General features: G+C 41.1%; 1 protein-coding gene across 3 annotated transcripts in view; it reads right to left on the bottom strand.

Annotated features, from left to right (window-relative positions):
* MYOM1 (myomesin 1) overlaps nucleotides 1–21,473 on the bottom strand; it is a 156,894-nt gene that overhangs the window by 126,784 nt on the left and 8,637 nt on the right. The window contains exons 1-2 of one of the 3 annotated variants that reach the window (XM_062201415.1): nucleotides 18,461–18,602; nucleotides 14,187–14,525 (exon numbers count right to left, since the gene is read on the bottom strand). In XM_062201415.1, the coding sequence (XP_062057399.1) occupies nucleotides 14,187–14,500 (314 nt within the window). In that variant the 5' untranslated portion in view covers nucleotides 14,501–14,525; nucleotides 18,461–18,602. Of the gene's footprint in view, nucleotides 1–14,186; nucleotides 14,526–18,460; nucleotides 18,603–21,473 lie in introns of those variants that run through there. The other 2 variants (XM_062201413.1, XM_062201414.1) reach the window with 2 other exon arrangements.

Raw genomic sequence — 21,473 nt, 5'->3', positions numbered from 1 at the left:
CAGACAGAAAAAGGGAGAGGATTCATTGCTAGCACACCTGTCTTATAAGAAATGCTAAGAAACCCTTTAGGTTTAAAGGAAACAATAGCAGGTAATAATTTGAGTCCATGCCAAAAAAAAAAAAAAAAAAAGAGCACCAGAAAGTAAATAACTGGGTAAATCCAAAAGATTATGCATATAAGCCGGCGCCGCGGCTCACTAGGCTAATCCTCCGCCTTGCGGCGCCGGCACACCAGGTTCTAGTCCCGGTCGGGGCACCGATCCTGTCCCGGTTGCCCCCTCTTCCACAGCTCTCTGCTGTGGCCAGGGAGTGCAGTGGAGGATGGCCCAAGTCCTTGGGCTCTGCACCCCATGGGAGACCAGGAGAAGCACCTGGCTCCTGCCATCGGATCAGCACGGTGCGCCGGCCGCAGCGCGCCTACCGCGGCGGCCATTGGAGGGTGAACCAACGGCAAAAGGAAGACCTTTCTCTCTGTCTCTCTCTCACTGTCTACTCTGCCTGTCAAAAAAAAAAAAAAAAAAAAGATTATGCATATACCCACACATAAATGTAGATAGATGTATTACATATATTTAAAGAATTTAGGAAACAGAAATGGATTTATACATATATACTTTTCTTTTTCTCTCTTTTGTTAAATCCTCTAAAAGATACAAGATGCATAAACTACTTATCACACTGTATTGTTGAGTTTATAACATACATAGTTGTAATATTTATGACAATGGAACAAAGGAGGGGGAAACAGAACTATCAGAGTTTCTATGTATTACTGGTATTGTTAGTATAAATCTGAAATAGATAGTGATAAGTTCTGTATTGTAATTCCTAAAGCAACTCCCAAGAAAATAACTCAAAGACTGTAGTAAAGAATGAAAGGAGATCTAGCATTGCAATGTAGTAGGTTAAGCCACTGCCTGTGACATCAGATTCCACAAAAGCACTGGTTCGAGTCCTGGCTGTTCTACTTCCAATCCATTTCCCTGCTAATGCACCTGGGAAGGAAAGCAGATGATGACCCAAATATTTGGGTCCCTGGCACCATGTGGGAGACCCCGATGGAAATCCTGGCTCCTAGCTTCAGCCTGTCCCATCCCTGACTGTTCCATCTGGGGAGTGAACCAGAAGATGGAAGATCTTTTGTCTGTCTTCTGTCTGTCTCTCTCTCTCTCTCCCTCTCTCTCTAACTCTGCCTTACAAATAAATAACATAAATCTTCAAAAAAAAAAAAAAAAGAAAGGAATTAAAGTGGTATACCAAATGTATCTATTTAACATAAACTAGAACTGTAAAGGAAAAAGAATGGAACAAAAGAGACAAGAAATATACTGGAAAAAATAACAAGGTGGCAGACATAAATCCAACCATTTCAATAATTTTATTAAAAATGATGTCAGGGAGTAGGCAGAGGATATTAGACTGGAAAGAAAGCCCACTCTAAAAGTAAACACATATCTGTGTTAAAGTAAAAGAATGAAAAAAGAAAAAATGTAAATGGTAACCATAAGGGGCTACAGTGGATTTATTAATGTCAAACAAAATGCACTGTAAAATCAAGAAATATTAGAAACAAAGAGAGGCCAGTGCCATGGCTCACGAGGCTAATCCTCCGCCTGCAGTGCCAGCACCCCAGGTTCTAGTCCCGGTTGGGGCGCCGGATTTTGTCCCGGTTGCTCTTCTTCCAGTCCAGCTCTCTGCTGTGGCCTGGGAAGGCAGTGGAGGATGGCCCAAGTGCTTGGGCCCTGCACCTGCATGGGAGACCAGGAGGAAGCACCTGGCTCCTGGCTTTGGATTGGCGCAGCACGCTGGCCACAGTGCACCAGCTGTAGCGGCCATTTGGGGTGTGAACCAACAGAAAAAGGAAGACCTTTCTCTCTTTCTCTCTCTCTCTCTCTCTCACTGTCTAACTCTGCCTGTCAAAAAAAAAAAAAAAAAAAAGAGAGAGAGATTCATAATGATAAAAGGGTCAATTCCTCAGGAAAGCATAATAATTATATATGCACATACACCTAACAGAGTCCCAAAATGGCAGAATTAAAAGAATAAATAGAAAAGTAAAAAATAATAGTTGGAAACTTCAACAATTCATCCTCAATAATTGATAAAACAACTATACAAAAAAAATCAAGCGTATAAGAGACTTAAATAACAATGTCAATCAACTTGACCTAACTGACCTTTGTAGAATACTTCACCCAAAGAGAACAGAATTCCTATTCTCAACCTTCTCAAGTATAGTTCATATGCTAGTCCACCAAAACCTCAATTGATTTAAAAAGAATTAAATAGTAGAAAATATATTCCTTGATAATGGAAGAATTAAATAAGAATCTACAACAGGGGACTGGCACTGTGGCATACCAGGTAAAGACACCTCTAGTGCTGGCATCCCAAATGGGCACTGATTTGAGTCCTGGCTGCTCTACTTCTGATCCAGCTCTCTGCTATGGCCTGGGAAAGCAGTTGAAGATGGCCCAAGTTCTTGGACCCCTCCACCCACATGGGAGACCCGGAAGAAGCTCTTGGTTCCTGGCTTCAGATCTGCTCAGTTCCAGCTGTTGCAGCCATTTGGGGAGTGAACCAGTGGATGGAAGATCTCCTTCTCTCTGTCTCTCCCCCTCTCTCTGTAAGTTTGCCTTTCAAATAAATAAATAAATCTTTTTTAAAAAAAAAATTTACAATAGAAGAGAATTCTCAAATATCACAAAATTAACACCATACTTCTAAATAGATTTATAATCAAAAAAGAAATCACTAGGGAAATTAGAAGATATATTTTGAACTGATAACAAAAACACAACATATTGACATTTATGGGATACAGCTAAAGCAGTGCTTAGAGGGAATTTTGTAGCTTTAAATATCTATGGCTAAAATGATAAAACTCTTAGAAGAAAAGAGAAATGTTCTATGATGTTGACTTAGTCAAACAGTTCTTAGATATAACACTGAAAGCATGATTCAAAATGAAGAAATTGATGTTTTAACTTCAAAAATTTTTAATTTCTGGTCTTTGAATTCATTATAAAGAGAATAAAAACACAAGGCACAGAATTAGAGAAAATATTTGCAAATGTATCCAATGAAGGACTTGCATCCAAATATTTATCATTTAAAAAAAAGGTTTATTTATTAATTTGAAAGTCAGAGTTACAGAGGGGGAAGGGGGAGACAGAGAGAGAGAGAGAGAGATCGATCTCCTATCTGCTGATTCATTCCCCAGATGGCCACAACAGCCAGAGCCAGGCCAAGCCAAAGCCAGAAGCCAGGAGCTCCATTCAGGTCTTCCATATGGTAGCATGGGCCCAAACACTTGAATCATCTTCTGCTGCTTTTCCCAGACCATTAGCAGGGAGCTGGATCGGAAGTGGAGCAGCTGGGACATGAACCAGAGCCCATATCTGATGTCAATATCACAGTCCTTACCCATTGTGCCATAATGCCAGCTCTCCAAATATTTATCATTAGTCAGTAAACAAATGAAAATCAAAACCACAAGAGACCTCATCACTATAATGGCTATAATTAATAAGACAGAAAATGATAAATGTTGGTAAGGATGTAGATAAACTGGAATCCTCACTGCTGTGTTAGTATAAAATGATACAGCCACTTTGGAAAACACTTGGGTAGTTTCTTATGTTAAATGCAAATGTAGCATACAATGCAGCTAATGTTTTACAAAGTGCAGGAGAGGGGTTGGCATTGTGGCTCATCCAGTTAAGCCACTGCCTGCAACACTGTTATCCTATATGAGCACCTGTTTGAATCTTGGCTGCTCCACTTCTGATCCAACTTCACCCTAATGTGCCTGGGAAAGCAGTGGAAGATGGGCCCCTACCACCTGCGTGGGAGATTAGGATGGTGTTCCTGGCGTCTAGCTTTGGCCTGGCCCAGCCCTAGCCATTGCAGCCATTTGGAGAGTGAACCAGTAGGTGGAAGATCTCTCCCTCTCTCTATTTCTGCCTTTCAAATAAATAAATAGATCTTAAAAAAAAAAAAAAGTGCAGGACGAAGTGGACTTTAAACATTATTGAACAACTGCCTTTCAGGACCCCTGAAATTTTCACAGGTTTATTTAGTAACTTTCTGTACCAACTTCATTTATTTTACATAAAATTAACCAAGCATCACTGTGTGCAAATTCCTGTGCTTGATGCTGGGAGTGGGATATGAATAATGTTCTGCAGGCATTGATGGATTACAACAGTTCAGTCACCTCTTGCTCTCTTTCTTGCACGTGCACTCTCCTAACACCTGATGATGCCCTCACCACATGCATCCTTTCATCTTGGATTTCTCAGCCTCTAGAACCATGAGCCAAATACACTTCTATTGTTTATAAACTACCCAGGCTGTGGTATTCTGTCATAGCAGCACAAAATGGACTAAAGCAAAGATAAATTAAAAATCTTTGTTTTCTGAGAGCTTTACAGTCTAGTAGGGGAATACATGTGTTATATCAATCAAGGCAGGATAGGAAAGAAGAGAGATAAGCAGAAAGACCAGATCAAACAAAAGTTGAATTCTCAGGCTTGGGAAGGAATTTTTATCTACAGTTATCAGGGAATCCTTTGCAGAAGAACTCAGCATTGAAATATCGGGTATAAAGCCAGGATGAGAAAGAGGTATATGCAAAGGCTTAAAAATAAAAACTATATTTATTGCAAACTTATGTATATATTGTCAAGGAACTTTACTGAGTGACCACAAAAGAGCTGAACTCATTGTTATTGTGACACTTTTCCTTTAAAACTGCAATATATATATTGATAACAAGATGCTGCTGCACATACACAAAAAGTCCAGCTGTTTACCAGAGAGATAAAGAGGCATTGGTGTTAGTGAGCTGTGGGTCAGCTCTCTCTTCACAGCATTGTTCACTTAGCCATGCCCCCACAGGACTTCTGGTATCTGTTGCCTAATCTTGACATGAATGGAGGTTTCAGAGAACACCAAAGTTAGTGAACAAGTCGGAGGGAGAAAAAGAGCACTTTTTTGGGCTAATATTCTTTATAAGAAAAAGTTTCTTATAAGATACAAACATGAATTTAGTTGGATCAACATCACCCTTGAAATTTATAGATTCATAATTTTTTAAAAATCCTATGGATTTGGATTTTGTTTTGTTTTGTTTTTTGCAATTTTTCTTAGACATATCTTTTTTTCTATTTCACTCTCTCAGCCATAAATATAGCTCACTTTTAATTTCTTTTAAAGTACTTAGGGGCGGGTGTTGGGCCTAGCAGTTAAGCTGCCAGATAAAATGCCTGAGTTGCACATCAGAGTGTCCGGGGTTCTCAGATGATTGGACTCCTGCCTGGATTGAGTTCCCAACTCCCAGCTCTGGCTGCAGGCCATTGTGGGCATTTGGGGAGCGAATCAGTGGATAGGAAATCTCTCTCTCTGTTTTGTGCCATTCAAATAAGTAGATAAATAACTACTTGAATGGGAATATGACTTTTTTTTTTCTTCTACTTACAGCTTTATCTTTTCCACTATTTAAATATCTACTGGCAAGTAATATCTTGGTGATCTTTTCAGTAAATTTCCACAGATAATATACAGCCATGATCTAAAAGCAAATATCATGAGGGCCTGAACTCTCTCAACATGAATGTGGAGGGGCTGACACTGTGGTGAAGCGGGTAGGGCTGACACCTGCAGGGCCAGCTTCCCATAAGGGTGCTGGTTTGAGTTCTGGCTGCTCCCCTTCCCATCCAGCTCTCTGCTATGGCCTGGGAAAGCAGTAGAAGATGGCCCAAATCCTTGGGCCCCGGTACCTGCATGGGAGGCTCGGAGGAAGCTCCTGGTTCCTGGCTTCGGATCGGCACAGCTCCGGCCATTGTGGCCAATTGGGGAGTGAACCATCGGATGAAGGGCCTTTCTCTCTCTCTCTCTCTCTCTCTCCCCCCTCCCTCCCTGCCTCTCCTCTCTCTGTATAACTCTGACTTTCAAGTAAATAAATAAATCTTAAAAAAAAAAATGTGGAACAGTCATGTATTCTACAAAGAGTAGATGGGTAAGACACTGAGAAATTTAAATCTCTTATGCTGCCTATCTGTATTCATACATCAGTTTTTATGCATTTTCATTTCAGGAATTAATTTAATCAGATTAGATGGTGGCCCATTTTTTTTTTTAAAGATTTTATTTATTTATTTGAGAGGTAGAATTATAGACAGTGAGAGGGAGAGACAGAGAGAGAGGTCTTCTCTCCGGGTCTGCCATGTGGGTGCAGGGGCCCAAGCACTTGGGCCATCTTCTACTGCTTTCCCAGGCCATAGCAGAGAGCTGGATTGGAAGAGGAGCAGCCGGGACTAGAACCAGCGCCCATATGGGATGCCGGAGCCACGGATGAAGGATTAACCTACCGCGTCACAGCGCCGGCCCCGTTGGCCCATTTTTAATGATAGCAATTTTTCTTTTCTTTTCTTTTTTTTTTTTAAAGATTTGTTTATCTATTTGAAAGGCAGAGTTACAGAGAGGCAGAGAGAGAGAGAGAGAGAGAGAGAGAGAGAGAGAGAGAAAGAGAATCTTCCATCCACTGATTCACTTCCCAAATGGTCACAATGGCCAGAGCTGGATCTATCAGAAGCCAGGAGCCAGGAACTTCTTTTAGGTCTCCCACATGGATGCAGGGGCCCAAGGATTTGGGCCATCTTTCGCTGCTTTCCCAGATGAATTAGCAGGGAGCTGGATCAGAAGTGGAGCAGCTGGGTCCCGAACCAGCATCCATATAGGATGCCAGCACTGCAGGCGGTGGCTTTACCTGCTATGCCACAGTGATGGCCCCAATGATAGCATGTTTTAAAGCTTTCAGTAGATTCTATTTTTTTTAAAGGGATTTATTTATTTTTTCCAATTGAAAGGTAGACTGACAGAGAACAAGAATGTGAGATCTTCCATCTGCTGGTTCATTGTCCAGATGGCTGCAATGGGGGCTGGCTGAAGCCAGGAGGCTGGAGCTCCATCCAGGTCTCCTACCGGGGTAGCGGGAGCCCAAGCACTTGGGCCATCTCCTGCTGCCTTCACAGGTGCATTAGCATAAAGCTGGGTCGCAAGCAGAACAGCCAGGACTCAAAATGGTACTCCAATATGGGATGCTGGCATTGCAAGTGGTGGGCATAACACCAGCTTAGGAATCTTTTTTTAAAATTAACTTATTTATTTTTATCTGAAACACACACATATGCACGTGCACACACACATACAGAGCTTCCATCTGCTGATTCACTTCCCAAATGCTCACAACAGCCAAGACTGGGGCCAGGCCAAAGCCAGGAGGCTGGAATTCAATGCAGGTCTCCCACGAGGAGGGACCCAAGAACTTGATCCATTATCTGCTGCCTCCCAGGGTGCATAACTGCAGGAAGCTGGATCAGAAGCAGAGCTGGGACGCAAACCCAAGAACTCTGATATGGGATACAGGTGTCCCAGTTGGCAACTTAACTGCTATACTAAATGTCCACTCTAGGGCCCATTTTAAAGCATGGGTGAGTTTACTCCACATGTTTTAGAAATCGTGTTATACAAGATACTTGACAATAGTATCTGGTGATGTATTATGGAGTCTGTCTGTTTCTTTATAGACTGAATTTTCTAGAGTTTGCAAAAGCTGATCTTATTATTTAAAAACAGCCTAGACAACTACTCCCATTATACTTTGGAGATGGTCACTGGTTTGACTAGACATAGCACAAACCTACTCATTGAGTTGTTCCTGCTTTATTTCATCCAGGAACACTTCTGTGGAAAAGATCAAGCCTATTGTAATGGCTCCCTTGAGCTCCTGGAGTCCAGAGATCTCTGTGGGCAAGCTCATTTGCACCCCTGGCATGGCCAGCAGGAAGGTGTTGACATCAAGAGGCCACACTGTGTAGGGGCAAAGCTAACATTTAGTGAGAAAAGCACAAATACACCAGTCCATTGGCTCAAGAGTTTTTGTAATTCAGATTCAGCCATTTGAGTCTACCAATGGGCTTACATCTCCACTAAACTATGGTTTTTTCAAGGTGCTTTTCTCATTAAATATCAGAAAGACACTAAAAATAGAGTAAGGTATCTTAAACATGATGTGGAATCTCTGAGAATGGATAATAAGTAAATGGTTTTACTACCATAAAATCACCAACTGATAGTCTCAGAAGATTCACTGTATACATAAAATCACATGGATTTTTCCCCCCCATGGTCTCAAAAGTTCATGGCTTAGAATGCTGAGGATATCTGTGAGAAATGTGATGGAATTAAGAATTCAGGGGTGAGTATGTGGCCTAGTGGTTAAGACCCATGACCCACATCAGAGTACCTGGGTTTGATTTTCTGCTTTAGCTCCTAATTCCAGTTCCCTGCTAATGTGGACCCTGAGAGGCAGTGGTGATGGCTCAAGTAGCTGGATTCCTACCACCTAAGTTGGAGACCTGGATTAGTCCATTCTCCACACAATAGCCACCATGATCCTGGTACAACCTGGGATCAGATCATGTCACTTCCCAGCTCAAAGAACTATCACAAGTCCACCATTTAACTCTGAAAAGAAGCTCATTTCAGTGACCCACAGGCCCCTCAGCATCTGTCCTACCTTATGAATTATCTTTCTTACATATTCTTTGCCTATTGTCTCTGTCATTTCCCCATTCTCTCACATGGGTCTCAATGCTGTTCCTTGATGTAAGGCCTATAGTGGCTGATTCTGACATCTACTGTACCTATCACCCAGATAATTTTAACAGTAGCTCCCTCGGCTACTTCAGGTCTTTGCTCAGGTTTTATCTTCTGAATGAAGCTAGACTGCCCTATTTAAAATTACAACCTGCACCCCCATGCTGCATAATTAACTCTCTTATCCTATTTTTTTCTTGTTTTAAAAATTAATTTTATTTATTTGAAAGGCAGAGTTAGAGAAAGAGAGAAAGAGAGAGAGAGAGAGATTGAGAGAGAGAGAGAGAGAGAGAGAGAGAGAGAAATCTTCCATGTGCTGGTTCACTCCCCAGAGAGCTGCAACAGACCAGGATGGGCCAGGCTGAAGGCAGGAGCCTGCAACACAGCCAGGTCCCCCAAGTGGGTGGCAGGGGCCCAAGTACTTGGGCCATCTTCTGCTGCTTTCCCACACACATTAGCAGGGAGCTTGATTGGAAGTAGAGCAGCTAGGACTGGAACCAGTACTCATATGGGATGCTGGTGTTGCAGGTAGTGGCTTAACCTGCTGTGCCACACTGCCATCTCCCCTCCTCAATCTTTTATGGCTTTCACAACTCTTCTAGCATAATACATAGTTCAATTTAATTCAATATGATATAATCAGTAATTTCCCCAAAGCACCTAGAGCAGGGCTCAGCACCCAAAAGGCACTTAGTAAATATTTGTGAAATTGTTTGCCATAAGACAGCCACTAAGTAAACATCTTACATAATTATCTCTTCTCAATGTCACAGCTTGAAGAATGATCACTTTTCTGATTTTATAGGTGAAGAAACTTGACTGGCTAACTAGTTTATTTGAAGTCACAAGCCTAACTGCAAGTAAGCAAAGACTGACCCCTGAAACCACACTCATCCCATTATGTTAGAACAATCAGAAATGGATACGCAGGTCAACACTAATTTCATGCCAATAAAGGAGGCTGGGACACAAGGAAGTAGATTTCTTTCATAGCTTCTTTTGAAATCATACTTGGTGGAATATGAAACAAGTTTTTAAAATCCCCTTAGTTCCTACTCTAGGTATCACTTAGAGTCCCTTGGAAATCTCTGATTCATTTTTTGAAAAGATTTATTTATTTGACAAGCAGGGTGATTGGGGAGGGGGGGCAGAGAAAGGGAGAACACACTTTGCTTCTATCCACAGATTCACTTTCTAAATAGCTGCAACAGCCAGGGCTGGTCCAAGCTGAAACCAGGAACCTGAAACTTCATTCAGGTCTCCCACGTAGGTAGCAGTGTCCCAAGTACTTGGCCCATTATCTGCTGCCTTCCCAGGCTAATTAGCAGGTAGCTGGATTGGAAATGGAGAGGACAGGTCTTAAACTGCTTTTTTATATGGGATACTGGCACTGCAAGCAGTGGTTTAACCCACTGTGCCACAACAACAGCCCCTCTATGTCTGATTCTATATGGTTAATTAGAGTCTATTAGGGACCTGTTTGGCATTTATGAATACCTTCAGATTTTTCTCTCCTAGAATTTGTTCCTTCCACCTATTGTTCCCTGCTTGAAAACTTAGTTATTTTTGTGCTCAATAGCTTCTCCTCAAAAAGGGTAAATAAAAAGGAAGCACAATTCAAAAGTTTACCTTGATGTTTCAAGAAAAATCTTGTTGCAGTATAGTCAAGGGAAGTTTCTGACTACAACTGGCATCAGGTACCCATGGAAAGGGCAGGGACTTGGGTAAGATGGGAGTTCAAATCATTACTCTGCTGAAAATCATTCATGGGCAGAGATTAAAAATACTTGCCTGGAGTGGGTGCTATGGCACAGCAGATTAAACCACTGCTTTGGATGCCTATATCCCATAAGTGAGTGCCAGTTCAAGCCCTGGCTACTCCACTTCCAATCCAGCTTCCTGTTAATGCATCTGGAGACAGCATTAGATGGCTCGAGTACTTATGTCCCTGCCACCCATGTAGGAGACCTGAAAGGACTTCTGGACTTCTGGTTTTACCCCTAGCTATTGTGGGTATTTGGGGAGTGAACCAACAGATAAAAGTGTTATCTTAGCTGGTGCCGTGGCTTAACAGGCTAATCCTCCGCCTTGCGGCGCCGGCACACCGGGTTCTAGTCCCAGTTGGGGCACCGGATTCTGTCCCGGTCGCCCCTCTTCCAGGCCAGCTCTCTGCTATGGCCCGGGAAGGCAGTGGAGGATGGCCCAAGTGCTTGGGCCCTGCACCCGCATGGGAGACCAGGAGAAGCACCTGGCTCCTGGCTTTGGATCAGCGCGATGCACCAGCCACAGCGCGGCGGCCATTGGAGGGTGAACCAAAGGCAAAAAGGAAGACCTTTCTCTCTGTCTCTCTCTATCTCACTATCCACTCTGCCTGTCACAAAAAAAAAAAAAAAAAAAAAAAGTGTTATCTTTCTCTGACAATCTGCCTTTCAAAATAAAAAACAAAAAAGAAAAAGAAAAAAATCTTCCCTAATGGTGGCATACTGGTCATGAGTACCTTTTTCCCTTTAATTCCTAATATTTGTTGACAATTAGTATAAAATACTGATCTTGTCATTCTGAGAAGTTCTGTATGTTTCAATTTTACACTTTTTTTCTTACTATGACCAGGATTAAGGGCATTTAGAATAGGCCTTCCAGAATTTAAGTTATAACCCATGGCTCAGAATATAATTGATAACCAATCTGTGCTGAAACCACATTGACACTGAATAGTCCATTGTTCCTAAGACTCACTAAGGTCAGCCAAGCCCTGAGTACATGGGAGCATAAATCTCCACCGTTTCCACTGTAACACTTGACACCTACCTACAAAGCAGAGACTAAAAATAGACCAATTCTAGTGCTTGCATACACTCCACAGAGGTACATTTCCAACTCCAGGAGTCTTAATCAACAATCCTGCTCATAACCCCAGGAGAGATTTTTCATTTAGTAGGAGAAAGTCATTTTATTTTGAATAAGCTAAAATACAACCTAAAGGAATTACGAAGACTTTGAAGTGTTCAAAGCATATTATCTGCACCTGTTAGTTCTAGGACTAAAAAAAGACAGACTAAAATGCCTCTGGGATTAGGTTGGCTTTCTTTGTCTTTGAAATTTCATTGTACAAGGTAAAAAAAGCTATTATTGGCATTTTCTTCCCCTTCTTGTTTCTAGGTCAACATGTTTCTACCAAGAAGTTTGAGTTGTTCGAACATAACAAGCCATTAACTACCAACCTAACCACATAAGTGCATACATAGTAAGAAGGAACAAAATGTGAGGTTGGTTATAGAAAAATAATTATGGTTCTATTTCCAATAGAAGTTTATTATTGAAGACTACAGCAAAAATGGTTAAGTCTTCTAAAGATTATATAGAACAAATGTTTTCTAAATAAAAAATGTTCAAGGATTCACATATGCTCAAGGATTCAATTATTAATATTTGATATATCAGATTATGAATGAATAAAATTATTCATTTAAAAGAAATATTTGTATAAAATTAAAATAATTTTAACATAAAAGTTAACAACAGAACTGGAGAAAAAAAGCCCATTTAAAAAAATAAGCTCATAAAACTCTACAGAGTTTCTACAGCATCAGGGAAATGAAATAACTACATAAGGAGCTATGTTAACAACTGCATGGTAATGAAACTACCCATCTTGTATAGACTTAGCACAAAGAGTCCAGGAAAATGGATATTTCAACTGCAGTCCTCCTCTATTACACAACAGCTGCTTTCCTAAATGAGGTTCTTAAGCATGTCTGTGGAACATTTTTCAGGGGAACAAAATGACGCTGTCACATTCACATGGTGTTCATTCCTTCCAGTTTTTCTTATGAAGGCATTTGATTTGAGGCAAGTGTTAAAAGAAATAATTTTACCCTAGTGACAATATTTCCATATTTGCAGCCAACATAAGAGGCTTATGAATATCCCATGGCAGAGTATGACCTATGAAAGTGAGATTGCAAAATGATCCCATTCCATTTAAGTGGAATTTCAGAACGTTGCCATCATACATTCCAGGTAAACCCCAGCAAATACTAGCTCTGTTACTGAACCTAGCAGAAGTCCCAAGAGGTCACAGTCACTGACAAAATGACAGCGTACATCAGGTACCGGTCAAACCCAACAGGGATTTAGAAATCTCTGCTCTCCAAAACCTTCTTCAGTTTTACTCATACAAACTACCCTATTATTTCCTCAACTTTTTAGATTTCCAAAGATAAACACTTTCTCCAATTATCCTTTCAGGTATTTTATGGACTTAAATTATATAAGGCTTAAAATTATGTTTATAACAAAAAATGCAACTTATACCAGATGCTTTGGAGAGGATTAGAGGCAGCAGGTGTCTATTTGCCGCATAGCCCTGAAATATCTACATTTTGAAAATCAGCAATTCTCTTCTCTCTATGGACTACAGATAGATTTGTAACAAAAATCATATGTATCATGCAAGTGTTTCTTAAATCCCCATGAAACATTGCATTCTGAATATTGAGAAAATACAAATTTGCTTGGTCTGATAAAGCAACTATCTGCCCAACATGCATTAGGGTGGGACAACAGAACAGATAAACCAACTACCACATTCACAGGGAGAGACACTTCTCCCAGGGACACTGTTGCTGGGAAGGGTCACGGTAACCTTCTTTGAGGGATTACAGACTCACTGAGAAACTTTTTTCTAGTAGAAACATCTTGCCCTTGCCTGGAGGGCTTTAGCTGCTTGTTGACACAGAGAAGCAGCCTCAATACCTACCCTAGGTGAAGAGTTACAGAAAGGAGTTTCTGGATACAACAGCCTACATTTATCTTAACTTTATTATTCCCCAAAAAATGGGCCCCTGAGTTTACTTTGCAGACCAGACCTGCATATAAACTTCACTATTCCTAGAATCCCAAAATAACTTTCCCATTCCCTAGTATGTTGGGTCCCTCGTTGCCTTGTGCTGAGAAATCTGCCTTTGTTGCAGTACAGGTTTGTTCCTAATATTTTTAGGCTGACTGGGACAGAGCCATGCTTTTACAGAATACGCCAGCTAAAGAAGATGCTGCTGCTTGAATGATAGCTCAGAATTTGGGGTACTGGCTTTCAGATAGTGAAAAACAGAATATATTTCTGCTGCAGTTTAATCCCCTGTGACCTGTGAATTTTAAATTCTATGCTGGCTTCCTGTCTAAGCAGAAACATTCTGAGAGCCAGGAAACCTGCTGTGAGTGTTGAAATGATATTATCTGGCTCTACTGCTGCTAAAGTTCCCTATGGCAGAACTTCCCTGCTTCTAGAAATATCACCACTGGCCACTCAAGCAAAACTCTCAGTGTGACTACGAGGCTCTGTGCCAATCTTGGAGACAAGGGAATTATGTCCACAAAGGTCTCAGGTCTCCCAAATCATGGTCTCTCTCCACACCCGGTTTAAACAAAAGGCTGTCATATTTAAAAAAGGAAAAAGTGATATGGGAGGGTTATTCAGAGCACACCACTCTTCCTTGAGGTTGGCAAGCTGCTTTTCACGTACCCATGGGAGTAGCCATAGTCGTAGGCTGAGGCCGCCTTGCGACTGACTTGAGATGCAAGGGAGTACTGTTCAGCTCCAAGACTGTAGGCCTGAGAGGCCTGCTGCTGGTAGGCGGCAGACGCCTGACTGAAGGCCTCTGCTTCCTGGCGGTGTGCAGCAGAGGAGCGGCTGCTGTAGGCTGTGGAACCATGGGTATAGATGGCAGAACGCTTCTTCTCCTGCTGGTACTGGCTTGTAGTGGTGCGTAGGTCCTTGTGGCGGTAGCTGTGATCATAGTGCGCATGGGACCGCTGATAAAATGGCAAAGACATCATGTGCCCCTGGATGGAAGCAGGCCACCTACAGGAAGACAAGAATTTTTGAGTGACTCATCAAGGAGCAAATTCTACAGAAAACATCATCTAAACCAATGTGTAAAAAGTAATAATCTTATGTTTTCCAAAGAGTGGATGGAAAAGGATGCAAAGTTTTGCTTAACTGCTAATTCAATCAGCTCTCTGCTTCACAGCACAGATGTGCCCACCTTATCACTGTGACTCCTTTTTTCTTCATATCTAGGAGGCCTTGACAACGTTTCCCTATCCTGACTATTGTGCTTTCTTCCCTAAAGCCCTTAGTATTATGGCATTTCATTCTGACAGGGGCTTCACCTGGGAGAATATATAATGGGAGGGAGAAGTATGATGTTTGTTCAACAAATTAGTGAGCCCTGACCATGAACCTGTAACTATTCCAGCACAAGAAATACAATGGTAAACAAAACAAACAAAATTCCTGCTCTAATGGCTTTATATAGGACTTATATTCTATTACAGGAGATAGACAATAGAGAAAACAAGTAAATAAAGTAAAAGATATACTATGATGTGCTAAATGCTATTGAGAAAACTAATGAAGCAGGAAAGAAAGATGATTGTAATTTTATTTTTTTAAAAGATTTATTTATTTATTTATTTATTTATTTTAAAGTCAGAGTTACACAGAGAGAGGAGAGGCAGAGAGAGAGGTCTTCCATTAGATGGTTCACCTCCCAGATGGCTGCAACGGCCACAGCAGTGCCGAGAAGCCAGGAGCCAGGAGCTTCCCCCCGGGTCTCCCACGTGGGTGCAGGGGCCCAAGGACCTGGGCCATCTTGTACCGTTTTCCTAGGCCATAGCAGAGAGCCTGATTAGAAGAGGAGCAGCCGGGACTAGAACTGGTGCCCATATGGGATGTCGGTGCTTCAGGCTAGGGAGTTAACCCGCTGCGCCACAGCGCCTGCCCCAGATGGTTGTAATTTTAAACAGCCTTATCAGGGCTGTCTGCACTGCAAAGTGACATCTGAGCATGAGAATATCTGGTGGGACAGTGTTCCAGTTGGAAGATCAGTGCAAAGGCACTGGGGAATGAGCATACCTACCGTACTTCAGGAATAGTAAACAGGTGAGGGAGGCTGCTGGGGGTTGTAGGAAGTGAGGAAGGAGATGACGTCAGAGAGGTAAGGAACACAGGGAAGACAGTGTAGAGTCCTACAGGTGAGAGTAGGGCTTTTATTCTAAAAGGGAAGACATGCCATGCAAAGGCTCTGAGCTGAGAATCACTCTCACTGATGGCTGAGGAATAGATTACTGAGGGGCGAGAGGAAAAACCAGGAGACCAAGTAGAGGACTGTTATGGATGGGCTATTCCCCACCCCCCACCCCGCCACCCAACTGCAATTTATATGCTGAAGCCCTAACCTCCAGGACCTCAGATGGCAACTGCATGAAAATTTGGAGATAGTGTCCTTAATGAGGAAATTAAGCTAAAGCAAAGTTGTTAGGGTAGACCCTGATTCAATGTGACTGGTGTCTCTATAAGAAAGGTAGCACACAGATCTGTAAGAACGTGAAGACGTATAAAGCATCTACAAGTTAAGAAGAAGCCTCAGAAAAACCAACCCTACTGACACTTTGATCTCAGTTTCTTCAGAATTGTAAGGAAATGCATTTCTCTTGTTTAAGCCACCCAGCCTGTGGTACTTTGTTATGGCGACCCTATCAGACTAAGGCAAAGGCCATGGCAACAGTCCAGGGTGGAAAGGACAGCAGGGAAGGTATGAGAAGTGGTCAGACTCTGCAAAGGTTTTGAATGGTATGAGATGCCAGACAGACCTTCAGGTGGAGATGCTAAATGAGAAGCTGAATATGCGACTCTGGAGTACCTGGGAGAGGCTGGGGGTGGGGGGAAGGATGGTTCAGAGGCACTACGTTTGGAAGTCAACAGCAGGTAGGTGGTAGTAAAAGCCACCCACAATGGGAACGATTATCAGTGGAAAAGAAAGTCCTAGAACTGAACCTAATGTTATATAAAAGTTCTCTCAAATCTCATAAACACTTCAAAAAAGGAATAGTCTCAAAACAGGGGGAAAAAATTGTTCCACCAGAAATTTGAAGGCTTCTAATCTTCGTGAGAGTGCAGTCTCCAGTATGGTGGTTGGCATTGTGAGCTCAAGCTAACAGCTCTACTGAAAGATAGGTTTGCTTATTAAGGGAGGGGAGACTTCATATTGCACTAGCTTTCTTGAATAGACTGTCCACTGACAGGAGGCTTAACAGCCACATATATAATCTTGGTCAAAGCAATAGTTTTTTGAAAGTCCTCCTCCCCAAATGTTTAATGCTTTTGTACATGTTCTGAAATGTTATTTTTAAATTTTGTAAGTAAAATCAGTGTTGAAGTAATCAACTTTTTCCAAACTTTTTTTAAATTCCAAATGAGGACTGAATCCTTTCTAAACTTGCCCTATTTAAGTTCAAAATTACTTTTTATTTAAGCTATTTTAAGAGTCAGCATGTATTCCTTAGAAGAGAAAATCTAGTAAACTTCACTCCAGAAATATTTACTTTAGGGCTCATGGAAGGTATCAGTCTACCTGACATTTCCTAAGAGGAAAAAAATAGCTACTAGCAAGCAACTTGGCTTCGACCTTTAAATAGACTGCTATTTTCTGTTACTGAATAATATAAATATAAAAGAATAATTATCACATGCAATGAATAATTATTAGGTACATTTTGATAATACAAAAGATTATATTATATTAATATAGTGTGTTAGGCAGTTATAAAGAGATAAGTTTCAGTAATGATACATACTACATTGTAGTCTGGAAAATGTTATTTAAATGACTTTAAGATAAATAATAAAGGTCTTCTTATATATTATAAGATAAAGTCACACCCAGATTATTTGAAAGGCTATTTTTTCACAAAACAAAATCTAAGCCTCAATTCTATATTCCATTCTCTCTTATTTTTCCCATATATATTTATGTTAATAATATTTAATATTCCACTCACATAACAGGAAGTCTTCAGAATGTTCATGGAAAATGCATATTACAAAAAACTATGCATGGATTTCAAAAACTTCTGCATCAAAATAAATTTATCTTTCAATTCCATTTTCCCCACAAACTTTTGAAGTCCTCTCATAAAATAAGTAAACAGGGTTTGACTTTCAGTCAACAGAGTTGTAGCTCTGTCCTCTGGAACAAAGGTAAACTGATCTCCTCTTTGTCAAGTAAGCAAGGATTATCCACAGTACAAGAGAGGGAGAGTCTGTTGGGAAGAAAGCTGGTCTTGTCTTCTGTTCCTTTAAGACCTAAATTTTCTTTCTGAAAACACTTTGGGACCTTAGAAAGAAATACAAACTCTGTAGTCATAATTCTGACATGAAACTTTTATATGGTCATTACAGGCCAAAAGCTGATGAAAATTATTAACTTTCAGATCATTAGATGAGGATCTATATTACCTCTGAAAAATTACATAAACATTTTTAGGATAGGAATATCATAATGCATCCTTAATGTTTATCTACACTGCATTGTCATGGCAAAAGTCACTAAACTAGTGACTTCGGAGTTAATTTGCCTCTTTTGGTCTAATTTGTAATCAGAGAACAATGTAGGTACACAGAGTACAATGTAGGTACATAGTATTTCCTGTCCCTTGTGTATTCCAGATTTCAAGTAAATCACATTTCAATGTGAGATAAATATGATCTTATAGTTCCAGGAACAGCACTTTAATTTCAAAAGAATACAGTGATATGACAGAATAGCTTTGCCAGTCCCAACTGGCACCCTGCTGCTCTGGTTTCCCTCCCTGGGGCTTCACTTTCCTGTTTCTCTGTTATTCTGACATCTCTTTGAGAAAACTGCTGACTCAGAAGATAGAAAGAAACCACACATGCGTGCTGTTGTGCTCATAAACTACCAAGTGCATTCTCAGCCCCAGGATCACACTTACCAGTTTCCAAAGTGTGATAGAGGTGGAAATGTTCTGAAGCAGTGGAGGAGCAGGGAGATAGAATGAAACCCCACCTAATGAATCCAAGAAAAAGTTCAGAGGCAGGGCTAAAGACAGGACCCTGGGGCCAGTTCAAAAATAATGCATGTGGTCAGGCAGCAGAATGTCAGAGCCACACAGCTAGCCTTTTATGGCCAAGGAGGCAGATAAATATAGCAGCAAATGGGGAGGGTAGTCCCAAACCAGGAGGAGGAGAGAGGCAGAGCTAGGTAGCTGCCTCCAAAGTGTAATCATATTAATGCCAAAGAATGAGTCTGGCATGATTATCCAAACATAAGGTTTTTATTTCGCTATAAGAGCTATCTTCAATATCACTTTATCACTGCATATTTAAAAGTGTGATGGAAAGAGTAACGTGTTAAGAGCTAAAAATAGGTGTAGTAATTTGATCCTCAGATGGACTTCATGGAATTTTAATGCCAAGATATGGTTCTGGGCATGCTGCTAGTAACACATGTACAATACATTTTGGTACAACAACAACAAAAAAAGAACTAGAGGCAAAACAAGTAACCAATGTGGTCACAGTTTTGACCTGAAAATACATAGTCATTGTTTTTTCTCATTTCAGGAAAATTTACAAAGTCAGTCACTGGATCCAGACTGAATATTTCATTACCTGCTCATTTAGTAAAGCCTTTGGGCAACAACTCCATTCTCTGTCTCTCCTTACCCAGCCTGCACTGTGGCCTCAGACTACACCTAGATTCCATGTCCACTGCTGGCACTGAATAGCCATGTAACTTCAAGCAATTCATTTCTCCCTTTTGAGCCTCATTTTTTTTTCTTTATAAAATAGGGATAATAATATTTAAATTATAGTGTCATGGGTGAAACGATGGTGGAGAAAGATTACTTTGGTTCTTTGTCTTGGCTTGAAAGAATTTCAACAGACAAGGCAGAGAGGAAAGTAAGATTTATTTAAATCAGAAACCTTCTGCCAAAGTGACCTGTAAGGGGGGGGGTGGGGGGTGGCTTCAAGAGAGGTAAAACTGGAGGGGCTGGTGGCAGTGGGGTTTTTAAGCACAATTTGTGTAGGGGGGAACCCTGACAATTAGCTAACAGCTACAAGGTAGGGCCCAAACCCATTAAAAGGTCTGATCTGTAATCTTATTTGTCTGGCATTGCCAGCTCTTGATAAAAGAACCATCGGATGGGTGGGATAGGTAACTGGGAGCTCAGAAGTATGGAATCACTATACTCCCTCATTATTTTCAATGTAAAATTGGAAGCTCCCAAGGGGTGTGACAGGCAAAACTTTTGTTTTGCTAAAGGAAGCTTTTGGGGTGAAACATGCAGTGGGATTTGGCACCTTGATCTTGGTAAAAATTTTTTGGGGAAAGCAAGCATTTTGCACTTTCCTAGGAGGACTCTCCTCATTTTCCACCAGGACCAACCTATCGACTCATCTGACTCCTCACAATAGGATGGTAGGTAGTAGAGATCAAATGTAATCATACAGATAAAGCACTTAACCCAGTTACTGCCACATAACAAAGATTCAGTAAATGTCAAACATAATTTCTTTCTTTTTTTTTTTAAAGATTTATTTATTTACTTAAAAGGTAGTTACAGAGAGGCAGAGGCAGAGAGAGAGAGAAAGAAGTCTTCCATCGCTGGTTCATTCCTCAGATGGCCACAATGGCCGGAACTGTGTGGATCTGAAGCCAGGAGCCAGGAGCTTCTTCCAGATCTCCCATATGGGTGCAAGGGCCCAAGGACTTAGGCCATCTTGTACTACTTTCCCAGGCCATAGCAGAGAGCTGGATTGGAAGTGTAGCAGCTGGGACTTGAACTGATACCCATATGGGATGCCAGCATTGCAGGTGGGGGTTTTACCTACTATTCCACAGTGCTGGCCCCCGAAGTTAATATTCTTAAAGTCACACAAATAGAATGTGACAGAGAATTTTTTTTTTTAAAAGATGTATTTATTTATTTGAAAGTCAGAGCTACACAGAGAAAGGAGAGGCAGGGAGAGAGAGAGGTCTTTCATCTGCTGGTTCACTCCCCAATTGGCCGCAACGGCTGGAGCTGAGCCGATCTGAAGCCAGGAGCCAAGAGCTTCTTCTGGCTCTCCCATGTGGGTGCAGGAGCTCAAGGACTTGGACCATCTTCTACTGCTTTCCCAGGCCATAGCAGAGAGCTGAAACGGAAGTGGAGCAGCTAGGTCTTGAACCAGCACCCTTATGGGATGTCGGTGCTTCAGGCCACTGCACCACAGCGCCGGCCTCATGCCAGAGAATTTAAATTGAGATCTGTTCTATACAGAGACCAGCCATATATATATACATGTATATATATGTATATGTAAGTATATGTGTATATATATCATACTGTGACAACCTTCAACCATTTAACTGCATGTGTGTCTGTGTGCATGTGCACACACATGCAAAATGGATTCGTAGAGAGCACCATGTATCAATAATGTCTATTAGAAGGAAGAACTGTTAGAGAAGAATTTTTTATATTTTATTAGATAAAATTTTATCTAGTTTATATATTATATATTTATTATATAGTTTATATTTTATTAGGTAAAATATATTTGTTATAACACATTGAAATATTTACTGAACTTTGATCCCATTTATGAACACAAAATGAGAAAAGTCCACATATACTGTAGGAAAACTAAGTATTATCATTATCTTTATTCCTTGACATTCAGCATCCCAAAGAAGCCATGTTTATTTCAAACAAATACACACACAAAAAAACTGGACAAATGAAGCATTAAGAGGGGTGGGTGTTTGGCACAGTGGTTAAGATGCTCCTTGGGATGCCCACATCAGACAGCCTGGATCCCACCTCAACCTGCTATTCTAGCTTCTTGCTACCACACATTCTGGGAGGCAGCAAATGATGGTTCAAGTATTTGGTCCCAAGCAGGAGACCCAGATTGCGTTATCAACCTGGCACAGCCTCAGCTATTGTGGGTATTTGGGAA

Source organism: Lepus europaeus, chromosome 9 (genome assembly GCF_033115175.1).
Source record: "Lepus europaeus isolate LE1 chromosome 9, mLepTim1.pri, whole genome shotgun sequence".
In the NCBI taxonomy this organism is placed as follows: Eukaryota; Metazoa; Chordata; class Mammalia; order Lagomorpha; family Leporidae; genus Lepus; species Lepus europaeus.
This window is presented reverse-complemented; position numbering and strand designations above follow the sequence as displayed.